This window comes from Symphalangus syndactylus, chromosome 9, assembly GCF_028878055.3.
Source record: "Symphalangus syndactylus isolate Jambi chromosome 9, NHGRI_mSymSyn1-v2.1_pri, whole genome shotgun sequence".
Taxonomy (NCBI): Eukaryota; Metazoa; Chordata; class Mammalia; order Primates; family Hylobatidae; genus Symphalangus; species Symphalangus syndactylus.
Window position 1 is genome coordinate 91,727,111 of NC_072431.2, and position 16,996 is coordinate 91,744,106.

General features: G+C 39.6%; 1 protein-coding gene across 5 annotated transcripts in view; it reads left to right on the top strand.

Moving 5' to 3' along the window:
* The window catches only part of VPS41 (VPS41 subunit of HOPS complex), a 213,798-nt gene that overhangs the window by 161,086 nt on the left and 35,716 nt on the right, over positions 1–16,996 (top strand). For all 5 annotated transcript variants that reach the window (XM_055293371.2, XM_063609643.1, XM_055293370.2 and 2 more), the window contains 6 exons: positions 2,133–2,262; positions 3,740–3,855; positions 5,114–5,170; positions 9,056–9,117; positions 11,003–11,084; positions 14,554–14,646. In XM_055293371.2, coding sequence (XP_055149346.1) covers positions 2,133–2,262; positions 3,740–3,855; positions 5,114–5,170; positions 9,056–9,117; positions 11,003–11,084; positions 14,554–14,646 — 540 coding nt within the window. The remainder of the gene's footprint in view (positions 1–2,132; positions 2,263–3,739; positions 3,856–5,113; positions 5,171–9,055; positions 9,118–11,002; positions 11,085–14,553; positions 14,647–16,996) is intronic.

Consider the following 16,996-nt stretch of genomic DNA (forward strand, 5'->3'; position numbering starts at 1 on the left):
AGCAGAAATGACAGCAATGAAGTTGATCGGCAGGAGCAACAGGGGGCCCTGTGGTCAGAGGGAATTACAGAAAGGGCATTTCATTATTTTCTTTGGTCCAGACATATTTGTTTACTTCCCAGTGGGCTGGTGATTCTGAGTGGCTTGATTATGGCTTTGAAATGGATTGTTGTGAAATCTCAGTTATCAGTGCAAATAATGGTATGTCAAAATCTGTGGCTAATAAAAAGCAGCAGATGATCTAAATTTTGTTGTGCATGTCTTTGGAAGAAGCTTATATATTGCCCAGTGGAGGGGTATCCACACCCAGTCTCTCTTTGAAGCTGAGGACGGCCCCATTCCCAGCTTGTCTTTATTATGAGAGTCCAGGGGTCCTGCCAGCACAAGAATAGGGGTGGCTTCGAGGCATAAACAAGGAGAGCATACTGTAAAGGATTTTCTTTTGGATGCTGTATATAAAAGAAATTGTAATTGATTCTCTAGTCCTTTACAGTAAGTAGGCAAGTGGGCTATCCTTGTTTATATCCTTTTTTTTTTTTTAATGGCAAGAAATAAAATGGGGGAGAAAAACCCTGGGAGCCCTGGTTTTGAAGTGGTAGCTGCTCTTGAGCGTTTCTCTGAGCAAGCACTTGCATTAGGAAGCCATCACTATAGTAACCTGAGGCTCTGGGTGCCCATGTTGCTAGGCAATGAAATGCTATAGGCTTAAGTGAACACTCAGACCTACTAAAATCAATAGGGTTGGCTTCTAGCCCTATTGCAGGACATCAGTTTGCTATTATTTTATTTATTCTTTGAAAATAAAGAAAAGCAGTGGCTCCTGGGGGAGTAAATACAATGCTTTTTGAGGAGGAATGCAGGAAGGTTTGAGAATGTGATTGGAAGAAATAAAGAAAGAAGCAGTAAAACGAAAAAGGAGAAGCCTAATAAACAACTGAGCAAAGAAAGAAAGGAAACCTTTGTTAATAAAAGAGTATTTGAAGGGAATAAATGCCAAAGGCAGGCCAGCCTCATAGAGCACATAGAAAATGGACTTTTTCCAGAAGAAGAAGCGAGGGTTTTGGAGATGACTGGAAAATGTGTGTGCCAGTGTATGTAGATACTCATTTTATAGAACATTAAAGTACACCTTAAATCCTTAAACACAGAAGAAACTCATAAAATTAAGGCAAAAGGAACAAAGAGGTAAGCTCCCTTCCCCCTTTATTTTTTCATACTGAAAAGGTGGTTTAGCGACATTGAATAAAATTTGTTTTATATCATTCAGTATTATCCCCCAAATATTATCCCCCAGATATCCACGTGATACCTTTCACATACATGCATGTTTTCACATAGTTGCAGGGATAGTCACATGCTACTCTGCACTGCCCTGTTTCCATGAGCATTATTCCATTCTCCCTGCGTATGTCTGTGTACTCTCCACCATCATTGTGTTTAGTGGTTGTGTACTCTTCCATCTGCTTGGTACACTTTAATTTATTAAGGTGTTCTCCTAGTATTTTACTTTTCTTTCATTCATTGATAAAGCACATATGTGTTAGAAATTATGCTGGGCGCTGGGGATCCAAGATCAACAAAACCAGATTTCTGCTCTTAGGGAGTTCATAGGCAAGGGCTGTTTGGCCAGGGAACAAAAGTATAAAATGAGATTCACATTGCTGATGCTTTTCTTACACATATAAAAGAGCCTTTTCTATGGTCTAGTGAAGCGATTTTCTTTTTATTTTGTTCAAAATATTTTTTATTTTGCTATTCTGATTTTGATATTTTTATTGTTACAGTGGTCAATTTTTAAATATATTTCAGTTTTCTCCATTTTTTTTTCAGTTTTTTCGGAGTTTAGCAATTTATAATTTCTCCACAGATCTGATAGATTTTTCTTCACTAGTTGATCTTTTATAGTTGCTATTTTATTTTTGGAATGTTTTCTGATTGTAAGTTTCCTGAGGCCTTTCCCGCCATGTGGAACCGTGAGTCAATTAAACCTCTTTCCTTTATAAATTACCCAGTCTTGGGTATTTCTTCATAGGAATGTGAGAAGAAACTAATATGTATGGCTAACTAGAATTAATTTGTATAATATATAGAAATGTAACTTAAATTAATGTTTCTCTCTTTTCCCCCACTAGGAAAGAGAATACTGTGCCAGGCCTAGACTGGACATCATCCAGCCACTTTCTGAGACTTGTGAAGAAATCTCTTCTGATGCTTTGACAGTCAGAGGCTTTCAGGAAAATGAATGTAGAGATTATCATTTAGGTAAGAGATATCAAAGATCTGGCTGATATGCTTTTTTTATGTTTTTTTTTCCCCCTTCCTACTTGCACTAAATGGAATTTAAATTAAGGTGCTGAAAGAATCTTAAGAGAATACCTGGGTAGACCGTGTATGCTGAAAACAAGGACATTTGGATGCAGAGATGTTGCAGAACTTGCATAAGCTCCCATAGCAAAAGGGAAGGCTAGAGTTCAGACCAGGACCCGGGGGAGGATTGGGCTCCTTGTTTTTTGTTCTTGTATTTTTTTCTATTGTCTTAACTATTTAATGTGACACATAATTTAATGTCAAGCCGCATGGCTCCATGGTTGTCATAGCACTCCCATTTTATGTGTCAGGAAAGTTCGCTCTGGAGTGGCAGAGAAGTTGTCTTTCTTGTTTGTAACTGAGTGCTCAGAGCCTGAAAGACTTCTGGCACATTCTACGTGTTCAGCGAATATTTGTTGAGTGCACAGAGGAATACACTTAGTCACTGCTCATAAATACAGGGAGAACCATTAATATTTAGTCATACCAGAGACATCTGTGTTTGGCTGTTATCATACCCTTGTAAAATATATTAATGAAAATAGAACAGTTAAGCTTTGTGGGAATGCTGTACTACTTTAAACACAATTGACATTTGTTGAGAATATTTTCAGTTCTCATTGTGGCCAAAGGAAATGAAGAAATATTCTATGTATGTTTAAACTTTCTTATATGAAGACCCTAATCTGTTGAAAAACGTAAGAGTGTATTCTAGACTTGGCAAAAAGCAACTGTGATTCACAACTGAAAGTGTCCAATCTAGGTATTTGGCTCAGAGCAAACTCTGCTGCACACTTAGAAACCCTTCAGAACAGGTTTTATAATTGAATTCTGCAGGAAACTCTCAGATTGGCATTGTGCACAACATGCTGAAATGATAGATTGTGTCCCTAGGGCTTGGGCATCTGTCATTTATGCCTTAGGTGGCCTTGACCTTGATGAGGGGGAAACATTTATCGCCGACTGTGGGGTGTAATTGTTCTGTAAAAGTAGAACAATGCTGTAAATGGCCATAAATAAAATTTATATACAGTAGATGAATTCTAATATGCAATAGACATGGAGAATTTTTAACACTTTTTCAGCTGAAGTCAGAGTGTTAATGTATTAAACATAGAATTTTAAACTCACCTTACTTTTTTTTCAAGTTTTTTAGTATGTCATTCCCTCCCTTCCCATCCCTCTCCTTTACTCCGTTGCTTTTTTATCAAGTATTTTTACACTTAAATATTTTTAAAAGCACTGAAATACGCTTCTGTCATTCTTTACCCTGTCTCCCACACTTACCTTCCAACAGAGCCAAACACACAACAAAGATAGACACATTTTCTGTTCCTTCTTGGGTTGGGTAACCTAACCAGGTCCTCTGAAACCGTTGCCAAGTTTTCTGCTGTTGAGTCACCAAGTCGTTCCTCTCTTTTCTCACCTACAGAATACTCTGAAGGGGAATCACTTTTTTACATCGTGAGTCCAAGAGATGTTGTAGTGGCTAAGGAACGAGACCAAGATGATCACATTGACTGGCTCCTTGAAAAGAAGAAATATGAAGTACCCTTGATTTTACTTCATTGAAAGTATTGACTAATCTACAGCATAGAGAGGATAAAATATTTTTGTAATAAATCTTTTACGTAGTCAAAGTAGAGTACCCCAAGCCAAAAATATGTAGGAAGTTAATAACTTTCCAGTACCCCTTTCAGAAATTAGGGAACCAAAAGATTGCAATGGATTGACTGGCTTTACTGTTAAGTGGGGGAGGAGTTGGGAGTAGAGGGAGGAGGTGAGTTAGATCTAGACTGTTGGAAGTTTTATTTTTCGATTTTGTTCAAAGAAATTAAAATAGAGCTAGTATTTCAGAGGTGTCTATTTGGATTTAATGAAATCATTTATTTTATGCTTATCACATTGGTACTCACTTAGGATGGTTTGAACTACCAGTTTGGATAGAATGATGTTGTCCACTTCATCGAGGTTTGGCTTAGATTAATTTGAATGGATAATTCCCAGTATCGCTTAAAAAAAAAAATAAAAAAACCATTTTTCAACTTTAATAGCTACAAAGTTACGTTCTGTAGATGGGCTTATATACTAATTTAAAACAGCATCAACAACAAACAAATATTTGTTATATTAAGTTTGTAACCATCTGAAAGGATTTGGAAAAAAAATTATTTTTCATTTATAAACTATTTAAAGTACAGGTATCGATATCTAGTTCATAACCTAGTAATTACCATGTTACTTTAAATCCAGTAGTTTCTCAAAGAAATAATTGTATGTTTTAAACATTTATGTTAAAGTAGTATTTGTAAACTTTCCAAAATAAAGAGATTTTTCAAAAACTTAATTTTAGATATACATAAACATATGCATATAGTTCACTTTTTTATTGAAACATAAGGCAAAATGCTCCTTTATCAATATGTGTCATAAAGATTTAGAAGACAGCTGCCTTTTTTTGTATGGAGACTAGGAGACTTTGTTGTATTTTGAGTTGTGTCTCAAATGTGATTCTAATGTCCTAATGAGGAAATGAATTCAAATGGAAGTGGGAGAAATCTTCATTTTGGTTGACTGCCTTTGAGTTTGAATTCAGTGAGGTTCATTCAGCCATAGTATTAACAATTCTAGTGCTTCAAGCAAAAGCCTTGGGAAAATGGAGCTTTATTCGTGTAGTGCAGAATGCTAAACCATAATAACTATAGTGTTTATAACCTCAATATGTTTCTCTCCCACCTTTTCCCATTTTCCCTCCCTCCTTTTCTGCCTTTTTTTTTTTTTAATCACCCTTATGTTTGAAATATAGGAAGCATTGATGGCAGCTGAAATTAGCCAAAAAAATATTAAAAGACATAAGATTCTGGTAAGTGTGCAATTTGTTATTTGAAACATAACTTTATCTTTCAATAAGTTATAGTGAGACTGAAAATAATTTGAAAAGAACAGGTTTTTCCTATCTTTTGAGAATTTATTTTAAACTAATTCCCTGACCTATGAGATCAAAATATTTTATTGAATCAGTTTCTGCTTGTAAACAAGAGATGTGAACACCTGCTAGGAGGCAGTTTTAGGTAATTTGGAAACTGTATCTGTGAAAAACACTTTAAATACAGAGCTTTCTAGTTATGTGTATGAAAGTTTTTCTAAATCGTAGGTAAAAATCACATTATCACAAAATTTATCAAAAGAGAGGTTTCCTAAAACTGCATTGCTTTGGTGTTTCCATAATAACAGACTCAATTTATTTTGTTATGGAAACTAATCTAGAATATCAAATACATTTTTATTACATTTTGGACTCAGGAAAAATAGAGTGACTGAAAGCCCCTTTCTTTGCTAACTGTGACAGTGAATGTGCAGATGGAGAGCAGAGAGGAACTCATATCCTTCACATGTGAAGGGTCCTTGGAGACCATCTAGCCTAGTTCTCTTTTTTACAGGTGAAAACTGGAAACTCAGTCTTTTATGCCTATTTGGGTTTCAGTGCAAGTTCTTTCTGCCTACATTTTCCCTACTATAAACTTCTCTGTAAAACTCCACATGAAAGCCTGAATTGTCAGAGAGTGCAGAAACAAAATAATTTAGGAATAACAGGAGAAGAGAAAACCAGAGCATCTTTAAAAAAAAAAAAAAATCCAGCCAAAATTGTGGAGAATAAGCAAGGATTCTCTAGAAATGGAAGAGAATGCATTCCGGCCCTTAGAGTAGTTAATATATGTGAAGATGCAGAGAGGTGCCACAACTTGGCCTCCTTGGTTATGTGGGCAGTTGAGGGCTTTTTGTTTGTTCGTTTTTTTGTTTTTTTGAGACAGAGTTTTGCTCTTGTTGCCCAGGCTAGAGTGCAATGGCACAATCTCGGTTCACTGTAACCTCTGCCTCCTGGGTTCAAGCGATTCTCCTGCCTCAGCCTCCCGAGTAGCTGGGACTACAGGCATGCGCCACCACGCCTGGCTAATTTTGTATTTTTAGTAGAGATGGGATTTCTCCATGTTGGTCAGGCTGGTCTTGAACTCCCGACCTCAGGTGATCCGCCCGCCTCGGCCTCCCAAAGTGCCGCTATTATAGACATGAGCCACTGCACACAGCAGTTGAGGGGTTTACTACACAGGTAGCAAAGGCCAGATCCTGAAGTGCCGTTCGTAATTAAGAGCTTGGTTCTCTCTTGGAACATCTAGAAGTCAATTTAAGCTTTCAGACATCAGATTTCCCTGTTAGAAAGATTCTCTGATGGAGATGGGGCCAGAGGAGGGCCAGCTGAGATGGAGATCAATCAGGAGGCTTCCTAATCCGTGTGGAAAGTCATGAGACTTACCCAGAATCAGTAGGATTGGAGAGGTGAAGATAGATGGAATGTGGTGGGATGTGGTGACTGACTCTGTGTGGAAGAGAGAATAAGAGTAAAAATCTAGGCTGACTCCCAGGCTTTGGGCTTGGGTCTCTGGTTTGGTGCTGCCATTTACTGATTGATAGAGATACCCTGTGGAAGGAGGAGCAGGATTGGGAGAAATGATGAATCCTATTTTAAACACATTAGTTTTAGGCATCTGTGGGACATCGTAGTAGAGTCCAGGAAAGAAATTTGGGCTGAAAAGTTGAGTCTCTGTTTCTGCACAGGGCACAACATTAGGGTCCTGTTGGCATTACTGACTGTAACCTGTTTATACTCTTAGCTTGCTTTATGTAATTATGCTTGCTCTTAAGCATATTCATATTTAAATGTATTTATATTTTCATACATTTTAGAGTGAGTGTCATGAACAGAGGACCATGAATGGAACCATCAGGAATGCTGTCATTCAAGGGATGATGCATACATAGTAGATTTGGAACAGCCAGAGCAAGGTCATTTCATGGGAGCTGAGAGAGGAGAGAATTCCAGGGTAAAGAGAGTTAAATGCTTGAGTAGTGGAAGTAAGCAGGTCAGAAGCGTAAGACAAGGTCAACTGGTCATTTGTACACTGGATTTGGTAATATGAAAGTAGTGAATTTTCTATGTATGTATTATTTATTCTGAACATGTTATAGGTAGTGAAAAGTGAATAGGAGATTATAAAGTAGGGTTTTGAGTATAGACTATCAGGTTAGCTGTGAAGGGGAAGAGAGTGAAGGCTGTAGCTGGGGCTATGGCGTCCTGGGATGATGGTAGTTTTTTTTTTTTTTTTTTTTTTTTTGAGACGGAGTCTCGCTCTGTCGCCCAGGCTGGAGTGCAGTGGCGCAATCTCGGCTCACTGCAAGCTCCGCCTCCCAGGTTCACGCCATTCTCCTGCCTCAGCCTCTCCGAGTAGCTGGGACTACAGGCGCCCGCCAACACGCCCGGCTAATTTTTTTGTATTTTTAGTAGAGACGGGGTTTCACCGTGGTCTCAATCTCCTGACCTCGTGATCCGCCCGCCTCGGCCTCCCAAAGTGCTGGGATTACAAGCGTGAGCCACCGCGCCCGGCCGATGGTAGTTTTTGGGTATTTTGTGTAAGAGAGGCACTTAAACATGCTTATGCTGAGGGAAAAGAGGTAAAATAGAGTTGACATAAAAGGTTGATATAAAAGGAAGAGGAGGAGTGCAGGATAAGCTCCACAGTGGAGAAGCATGGACGTGAGAAGAAGGGTTGGAAGGATTGACTCTGAAAAGGAGACGTTCTTTCTCTGAACCTTGATGGAAAGATCCTGTGTAGAATTGTTATGTGTGATCTGTTTCCAGAAAAATAAGGAAGTTAGACACTCTTTCTTCACTTGTGCTCCTATAGACTTGAAATATGATTTCTCAAATAGTAGTTATTAAAGTAAAAAAAAATGATGGGTATTTTCCTTTACTCTTGAAATGGGCATGTCCTATACATTCGTCCTATACATTAGTTATGAATAGATTTTTTTTCTCTTAGCATGATGTAATTTCATACCAAACATGCAGAGAAGAAATGGGCTCCTGCCATTTTTTTTTTTTTTTGCCATCCAAGAAGGTATTTCATATGCACCTTTTTGTACATAAAGTAGAAATTAAAACCCAACTTTTGTTATATATGTCAAGCTTAAGCTTCTGGTGAAAATACTTATAGGTGCAAATAGTATATGAGAAGATGAGTCGTGGGGAGATCAAGCAAGGGCTGTCCTCCCATGCCTCTGGTGATGTTGGCCACCCCAAATCCTTTCAGAACCGAGGTAGAATAAGCGAATAAACATGAATACTCTGAAGCCAGTCACTTCCCTGCTTTCAGCCCAATTTCTTCTTCTATAAACTGATGAGTTTGAATCATAGGTTTTTCTGAGCTCATATCAACTTTAATATTCCCTATTTCCTTTTGTATGATAGTCATTATTTCATTTTTCTTATAACTTCTCCTCAGACTTGGGGTAGAAGAAGTAGGTAGCTTGCATTCTACAGATGAAGGCACAGGAAACAATTTTATATACATTGCCAAAGTGGAATTGTCAGATCATGTTTCTAATATCGAATACCTCCTTTATGAAAAAATGTCTTAAAGGGGGCAGATTAGGAGCCTTTAAAATACTAGCGTTATTTACTTTTTTTAATGACCTGACCTGTGAATTCTAAAATGTATGAAAATATAAATACATTTAAATATGAATATGCTTAAGAAGCAAGCATAATTGCATAAAGCAAGCTAAAAGTATAAACAGGTTATAGTCAGTAGTGCTAATAGGACCCTTATGTTGTGCCCTGTGCAGAAACCAAGACTCAACTTTTCAGTTGTTTCAGTTAAATTTTGACATTTCTTTATTTGGCTTTCTCTAGGATATTGGCTTGGCATATATAAATCACCTGGTGGAGAGAGGAGACTATGACATAGCAGCACGGTAATGATGACATCTTCACAATTATTTGTTAATATAAATAGAATTGAGCATTGCTAACAATAAAAATAAACCGTTCTTTGCAGTTGACATTTTATTTTTGTACATCTTTCTAACGAGGGTAATTTTTGAATATTATTTTTAAATTATAATTTTTGAATATTAATGATTTCAAGCACAGAATCAGTTAATGTATATTATTTTCCCAATTATTTCATTTTTACCAAAGGAGAATTGTTTTTGTCATTATTTAATGAGAAAGGTATCAAGAACCATGAAGGATCTCAGACTTTACCTATTTACGGTCTAACAAGTTAGCCCGTCATTTCCCTGGTTGCTGGCAGAAGACAAGAGACTCCCAGGTCAGAGCTAAAGGACTCTCTGGGCAATAGTACCAGCCAAGGTACTGCTACAACAATAGTAGTCAACTAGAGTGTCAACATTTGCCCCGATCCCCAAGTCCCAATTCCCACAATGCAATAGAGGGTGGGCATGGAGATCCTGCCCACACAGTGGTCTGTGATACGGAAGAGGACCCCTGAGCTTAGGGTATCTGAATCTTTTCTAGTGACCAGGAACCCCGTGTATTAGTCCATTCTCACACTGCTAATAAAAACCATACTTGATACTGGGTAATTTATAAAGGAAAGAGGTTTAATTGACTTACAGTTCAGCATGGCTGAGGAGGCCTCAGTAAACTTACAATCATGGCAGAAGGGGAAGCAAACGTGTCCTTCTTCACAAGGCAGGCAGGAAGGAGAAGAACAAGAGCCCAATGAAGGGGGAAGCTCCTTATAATACCATCAGAGCTCATGAGAACTAACTCACTATCATGAAAACAGGCTGAGGGAAACCGTCCCCATGATTCAATTATCTCCACCTCGTCCCTCCCATGACATGTGGGGATTAATGCTAACTGCAATTCAAGATGAGATTTGGGTGGGGGCACAGCCAAACCCTATCACCTTGTCTGCCTTTTGTCCTAAAGGCATCGTTTTATCTTTATTGTACTGGGCAGTAAGAAACCTTCCCTTTACTCAGGAGGGAGACACTATTTGTGTCCTCTCATTTCTAGAGCTGTTTGCTTTATAAGCATCCTTGGAAGATAGTCCAGAACAAAGTGCCTCTGCTTATGATTCAAAGAGAATTTTCCCAACCAGAGGATGGCAATTAAATAGAAGTGACCAGACCCCAGGATCTGGGTTGCAGAGGTCTGTGTTGGGCAGAACACGTAAATGTTATGTAGTGGTGTGCAAGTCTCTGTGAGTGTTTCCCACTGGAACTGGGCAGTGCCCGCTGCATGACTGCATGGCAGCTCTGGAAGAGTGCCCTCAAACCTGCTTCTCGTCTCCTGAGGTTATTTAAGAAAATGTGTTTCTTTGATGTGTAAAGTAAGGTTTCATCCGTACATAATCAGTCCTCCAGGTTATATAGTAGGATAGGATTCTAATTTTCCGAAGTCTGATTTTGTAGTGCATAATTTAAAGCCATTTAGAAAGGATCTGGCACTTTGGGGTATGACGAGTTTTCTTCAAGGCAAGAAAGGTCCCCCGAAACCAGCAGTGCTCCTCTGGGTAAATGGGAAACTTAGAACAGGCAGATAGTTGGGAAAGTCCCTAGTTGTAGTCTTCTGAAAGTGATTCATCTTTATTTATAAGCACTTTATATTAACTTTTATAAGTTGTGTTAATTTATGTATGCAACCAAATGAGTAACAGTAATAACCTTTGTGTTCATTGGTACTTGAGATAGAAATTCATCAAAACTCTGAGAAGAGAGATTTCTCTAAACCTCTGGGGAAAGTGTCTACTTATTCTGTCTCTGTTTGTTTTTTGTTTTTTTTTTTTAATTTATACTTTCTTTCTCCCTGGGATGTTTTTCCTGCCAGCAAATGCCAGAAAATTCTTGGGAAAAATGCAGCACTCTGGGAATATGAAGTTTATAAATTTAAAGAAATTGGACAGCTTAAGGTAAGCAAAGCCTTATTTTTAACTCTCAGTTTCTGCAAGTAGTATATTAATATTGCAATAGGAACAAAGATAATAGTACTCAGCTCTTTTTTAGGACTTGATTATTATCTCAGATGGAAAGAAAAATCAAACTTTTAGAGATCAGTTTGAAAATATAAGCCTCGTGTAAAAAAATACACATATATAAGATTATATATATATTACATGTACAACGTGTTCACTTATCTCTTTCCAGTTCTCTCTGTGTTTAGATGAAGTTTTCATGCTCTTTTTTTTTTTTTTTGAGAATTTCTTTTTTTTAAAGTACAAACAAAAAGATGTATATCAAACATATTAGGAAGGTTCCACATGGCAAGACGGGGAATAGAAATAGGGGGTGGGAGTTAAAGAAAATAAATGAGAGAGGGACTTTGTATGGATCAGTGATAATAACTCAATCCTCTATTTGACAAAGAAGAAGGAGAAGGAAGAGGAAGAAAAAGAAAGTGGGATAAAGGATCAGAAAGGGAGGAAAATAGAAAAAATTAGAGTATGACTCCAGGGTAGACCTGTTTTGTTGTCGCTTGGTTGGTTGGTTGGTTTGTCTGTTGTATTTTTCATATGTTTCACCATGTTGGCCAGGCTGGTCCTGAACTCCTAGCCTCAAGTGATCAACCCGCCTCGGCCTCCCAGAGTACCGGGACTACAGGTGCAAGCCACCACGTCCAGCCCCCACATTGCTTCTGGCCTCTGTGGTAGACCTCCCAGATGGGGCGGCCAGGCAGAGGCGCTCCCCACATCCCAGACGGGGCGGCCAGGCAGAGGTGCTCCTCACTTCCCAGACCCGGCGGCCGGGCAGAGACGCTCCTCACTTCCTAGACGGGGTGGCGGCCAGGCAGAGGGGCTCCTCACATCCCAGACGATGGGTGGCCAGGCAGAGGCGCTCCTCACTTCCCAGACGGGGCGGCCGGGCAGAGGCGCTCCTTACTTCCCAGACCCGGCGGCCAGGCAGAGACGCTCCTCACTTCCCAGACGGGGTGGCGGCCGGGCAGATTCGCTCCTCACATCCCAGACGGTGGGCGGCCGGGCAGAGACGTTCCTCACTTCCTAGACGGGGTGGCGGCTGGGTAGAGGTGCTCCCCACCTCCCAGACGGGGCGGCCGGGCAGAGGAGCTCCTCACAACCCAGAGGATGGGCGGCCGGGCAGAGACGCTCCCCACCTCCCAGACGGGGCGGCCGGGCAGAGGCTGCAATCCCAGCACCCTGGGAGGCCAAGGCAGGCGGCTGGGAGGCGGAGGCTGCAGCGAGCCAAGACCACGCCACCGCACTCCAGCCCGGGCAACACCGAGCACCAAGTGAGCGAGTCTCCGTCTGCAGTCCCAGCACCTCGGGAGGCCGAGGCGGGCAGAGCACTGGAGGTCAGGAGCTGGAGACCAGCCTGGCCGAGTTGGCGAAACCGCGCCTCCAGCCAAAGGAGAAAAACGAGGGAGGGGTGGTGGCGCGCGCCGGCAATCCCAGGCAGCCCGCAGGCCAGGGCAGGAGAATCAACGGGAGCCGGACGCAGGGAGTCTGCAGCGAGCCGAGTGTACTCCAGCCTGGGTCACAGAGGGAGAAAAGAGAAAGAAAGAAAGAAAGAAAGAAAGAGAGAGAGAGAGAGAGAGAGAGGGGAAGGAAGGAAGGAAGGAAGGAAGGAAGGAAGGAAGGAAGGAAGGAAGGAAGGATCATGCTCTTTTTAATGACTTTTGAAAATAGGTGTAATGTCATCCAGTAGGTTATAAAGCATAAGACTTTTTTTAGAGTTACTGAATAATTAATGTATTTTTCAAGTAATATTTTACCTGCTAAAAGACAGATGGAAAAAATTGACCACCTAGCTCTAATGAATAATTTTGATGTTTTTTTTTAAATATTTCAACTTAGTGCACAACATCCTAATCAATCAATAAAGTATTCCTATGTTTGTTTTAAACATTTAAAAAATTTTCATTATTTGTGGACCTTTTGAATGCTCTCTTGGAGTTATAAATATGCTTTAAAAATTCCCAGTTAATCATCTTGTCAACCGTGTGACTCCTCCTGTCTGCCCTGTAAATGTTACACTTCTCATTGGGTTTACTGGATGGTTTCTGGAGGATTTTATCCAGTCCTGCCTCCCTGTTTACTTTAATGGCTGTGTAACTCGGACCTCTTTTTTGAATATCATGTAATGGCCTTTTCTCCTTGTATATACTGCTGATGATGATAATTCAAGTTAATATAAATCAATTTCCTTCCCACATTCAGTCCTTTTCCATTGAGTCTGTGTTTATGATACACAATATACCCATTCCCCAGGGCGTATTAGCTCAAAGCCACTGTTCTTGATTAGAATATCTTACACCCCTCCTCATTCTGCTTAATCTCCACTTCTTGTCATTTTTTTCATGTCAATACCAATCGGGGCTCTTCTCTTCCCCTGTGGTACCATTGCCTTAACTTTTGCCTGAGCCATTGCAAATGCCTTCTGATAGATCTGTGGGCAGCCCTAGCCCAGAGTTATCTGCATAAAAAATAAGTCTGGACTCTCACTTCCCTAGTACCTGTTGCTTCCCTCCTGCCTGTAGAATAAAATCGGAATTCCCCTCAAGACCCCACTTCCCCTTCCTCTGCAGCCTCATCTGTCTTCTGTGACGTCATCTCGCATCTCTGGGCTCCTCTGACCTCCCTGCACACAGATGCATGTTCATGGCTCCATGCCTTTGCTCATGCTATTCCCCCTGCCAGATGTCCTGCCCTTCTCTTGTTTTTTCTGAGAAACCCAGGGCTTTAGTAGGCAAGGTTCTCCTCTGCTGCTGCAGCACTGTGCTGACCCCTCTCTTGTAACACTTACCACACAATACAGTTATTGTCTGTTTAATTGTCTGCATATCTTTCTTCTAGGACTTGTGAGCTCCTTAGGGATGGTGACCTTCTCTGTCTGTCCCCAGTAAAAAGCGTGGTGATTGGATCGTAGGGCATTATAGGGTCATTGAACAGTATTTGTAAATTTGACTTTTAACACAGTACTGAAAATATCTGAAGAACACAAGATGTATTTTTCCTAATTTCAAAAGATGATTATGAGTTGGTAAAGGTTGATAAACTCCAGTTGAAGGAAAGAAAGATGAATAGATTGCCTATACTCCTCGATTACTTAAGAAGTCGACTTTTTTCATCTCTGTGACTTTCTCCCTCCTATTATTTAGATTTCTATTAACTCATCAGGAAGAACAGAGAGATAAAGATTAACCTAGGCAATTTTTAAATTCATTCATACATGTATATACTTTTGAAAATATAATTTATTGTTAGAAAGTAGTTTTCATTTAAATCCTCTTCAGAAAATTTTTTTCAGAGTACTGTATTGTCTCACATTTTTACAGTAAAAATATACTTCACGTTTTCTGCATAATTGGAGTGCAGTTTTGTTTTGCCATTTTTTAAAGGATTTTTTTTCCTTTTCCTTACCTAGGCTATTAGTTCTTATTTGCCAAGAGGTGATCCAGTTCTGAAACCACTCATCTATGAAATGATCTTACATGAATTTTTGGAGAGTGATTATGAGGTATGGTGTTCTGATATGGTCATATTTACTTGTTCTCAATGGGAAGTGTTAGGAAATCTAGAAAGGAATACAATGGAGCAATGCCTGTAAAGGAAACAGATTTGTAGTTTGCATGTGGCAGGTGAAACTGAGCTAGAGAAACTCCAGTATAACTCATGTTTATGTAGACCGTGAAAACACTTAGTCTGTGTGCATTTTAAGGAATTCTTTAAAGTTACCTTCTTTCTAGAACTAAAGAGAAAGAGCTAAGTGCTATTTTGTGGATTTCATAAATATAATAGCAGCTGCTATTCCATCTTTGATATCATCCCAGAAGAAAGAGAATTATGTGTGTTCTGTGAAAATGATGGAGAAGAGTACAAACTTTCTTTACAAATGCTGAAGTATGTTATAATTTTCCTATTTTTAAAGTAATGTAATTTAAGCATTTAAAAAAATTTATTGTTTTTATGAATCTGTTACAGTTCTTGCACATGATTGAACTCTTATTTTTTCATGAAACTTTTAAAAATCCTGTATCATCAAAGTTACCCTGTTGATTTCATATCTGGAACACTTTTTACTGAGATGGAAAGAAGCATGACTTAACCTTAGAGACTGTAGATGTTTTCTCCTGAATGTTTTAGGATGTCTGTCTGGTCAGTACTGTTAAGGAGGTTGTAAATAATTTGTTTTTATTTTCATAAGCTCTTACAAATAATTCGTATTTTACCTTCCCTTATTCTCAACTTAATTATTTAATTTTGAATTAAATTGTCACATAATCAGTCAAATAGCTGTGTTCCCTAACAACACTTTTGATCACATATTATGTGGAGAGAAATTTTGTGTTGCTAAACAGAGCACTGAAGGTCAGATTACAAAAAACAAACTGTACTTCTCTGGAGTATTGACTTGTCAATTTTTTTCTCCCTAAAAAGATATGAAGTAATATTGGAGGTAAAGATGCTTCATGACCTCTTTGTATGGGGTTTCTAGTCATATGCCTATAGCTTTGCCTATTAATTTACAACCCAGCAGAGTTATTTTAAACAGTTAAGCTTTGTTTAATATTAATGACAAACGTATAAGCATGTCAAAAATGGGATGATTTCTGTGGCATTTCATTTCATGAGTACTTTCTAGACTTTTACTTATTATAATAGGTACTGAGGTTTTCTATAACTTTGCTCATTCAATCATAACAGGTCCCTCGTACCTGTGTCCTCTAATTAGTAATAATGGCCACAGATAGATTTTATAAATATTTCTTGGGTAGCATATTTATTCAAGGGTACACAAAGCCAGTTGAACAGAGGGAAGCCTAACATGAAATATGATAGATGTTTATTTCAGTTTATGGTGGGGTCATCATGCTTTTATCACACAAGATGACTGGTTATTTTGTCTTTATTTTGTGTTCGAAGTTGGCAGTACCATGAGGCTGTTGCATGATAGGGAAAAGAAAAAATGGGGCCAAAATTTCTTCTTTCCCTGAGCATTGTTATTAATGGTCTAGGGGCTACTGTGAGCTGCTGGTATTGGGGTAGAAATCTTTACAGACTATTTTATCTTATATAGTCTTAAGAAAACAGGGCTGTCACAGTGGCTCAGTGGCTCACATCTGTAATCCCAGCACTTTGAGAGGCCAAGGTGGGAGGATTGCTTGAGCCCAGGAGTTCAAAACCAGCCTGGGTAACATAGTGAGAACTGTCTCTATAAAAAACTAAAACTTAGCTGAGTGCTGTGACATACGCCTGTATTCTCAGCTATTCCGGAGGCTGAGGTGGGGGGATCACTTGAGCCTAGAGGCTGAGGCTTCAGTGAGCTGTGATCATGCTACTGCACTCCAGCTTAGGTGACAGAGTGAGACCCTTTCTCACAAAAACAAAGAAAGAGGCTGTGCATGGTGGCTCACCCCTGTAATCCCAGCACTTTGGGAGGCTGTGGGAAGCTGAGGCGGGCAGATCACAAGGTCAAGAGATGGAGACCATCCTGGCCAACATGGTGAAACCCCGTCTCTACTAAAAAAAATACAAAAATTAGCCCGGCATGGTGGCGTACATCTGTAGTCCCAGCTATTTGGAAGGCTGAAGCAGGAGAATCGCTTGAGCCTAGGAGGCGGAGGTTGCAGTGAGCCGAGATAGCGCCACTGCACTCCAGCCTGGGCGACAGAGCGAGACTCCACCTCAGAAAAAAAAAAGAGAGGAAGAGAGAGAGAGAAAGGCAAAGAAGGAGAGAGAGAGAAAGAAAAGGAAGGGAGGGAGGGAAGAAAGGAAGGACAAGGAAAGGGAAACAAAGGGAAGGAAGAAAAGAAAGAAACTTGATCTGAAATATTATTTTGGTTCTACAAACATTTTAATGTTCTGAT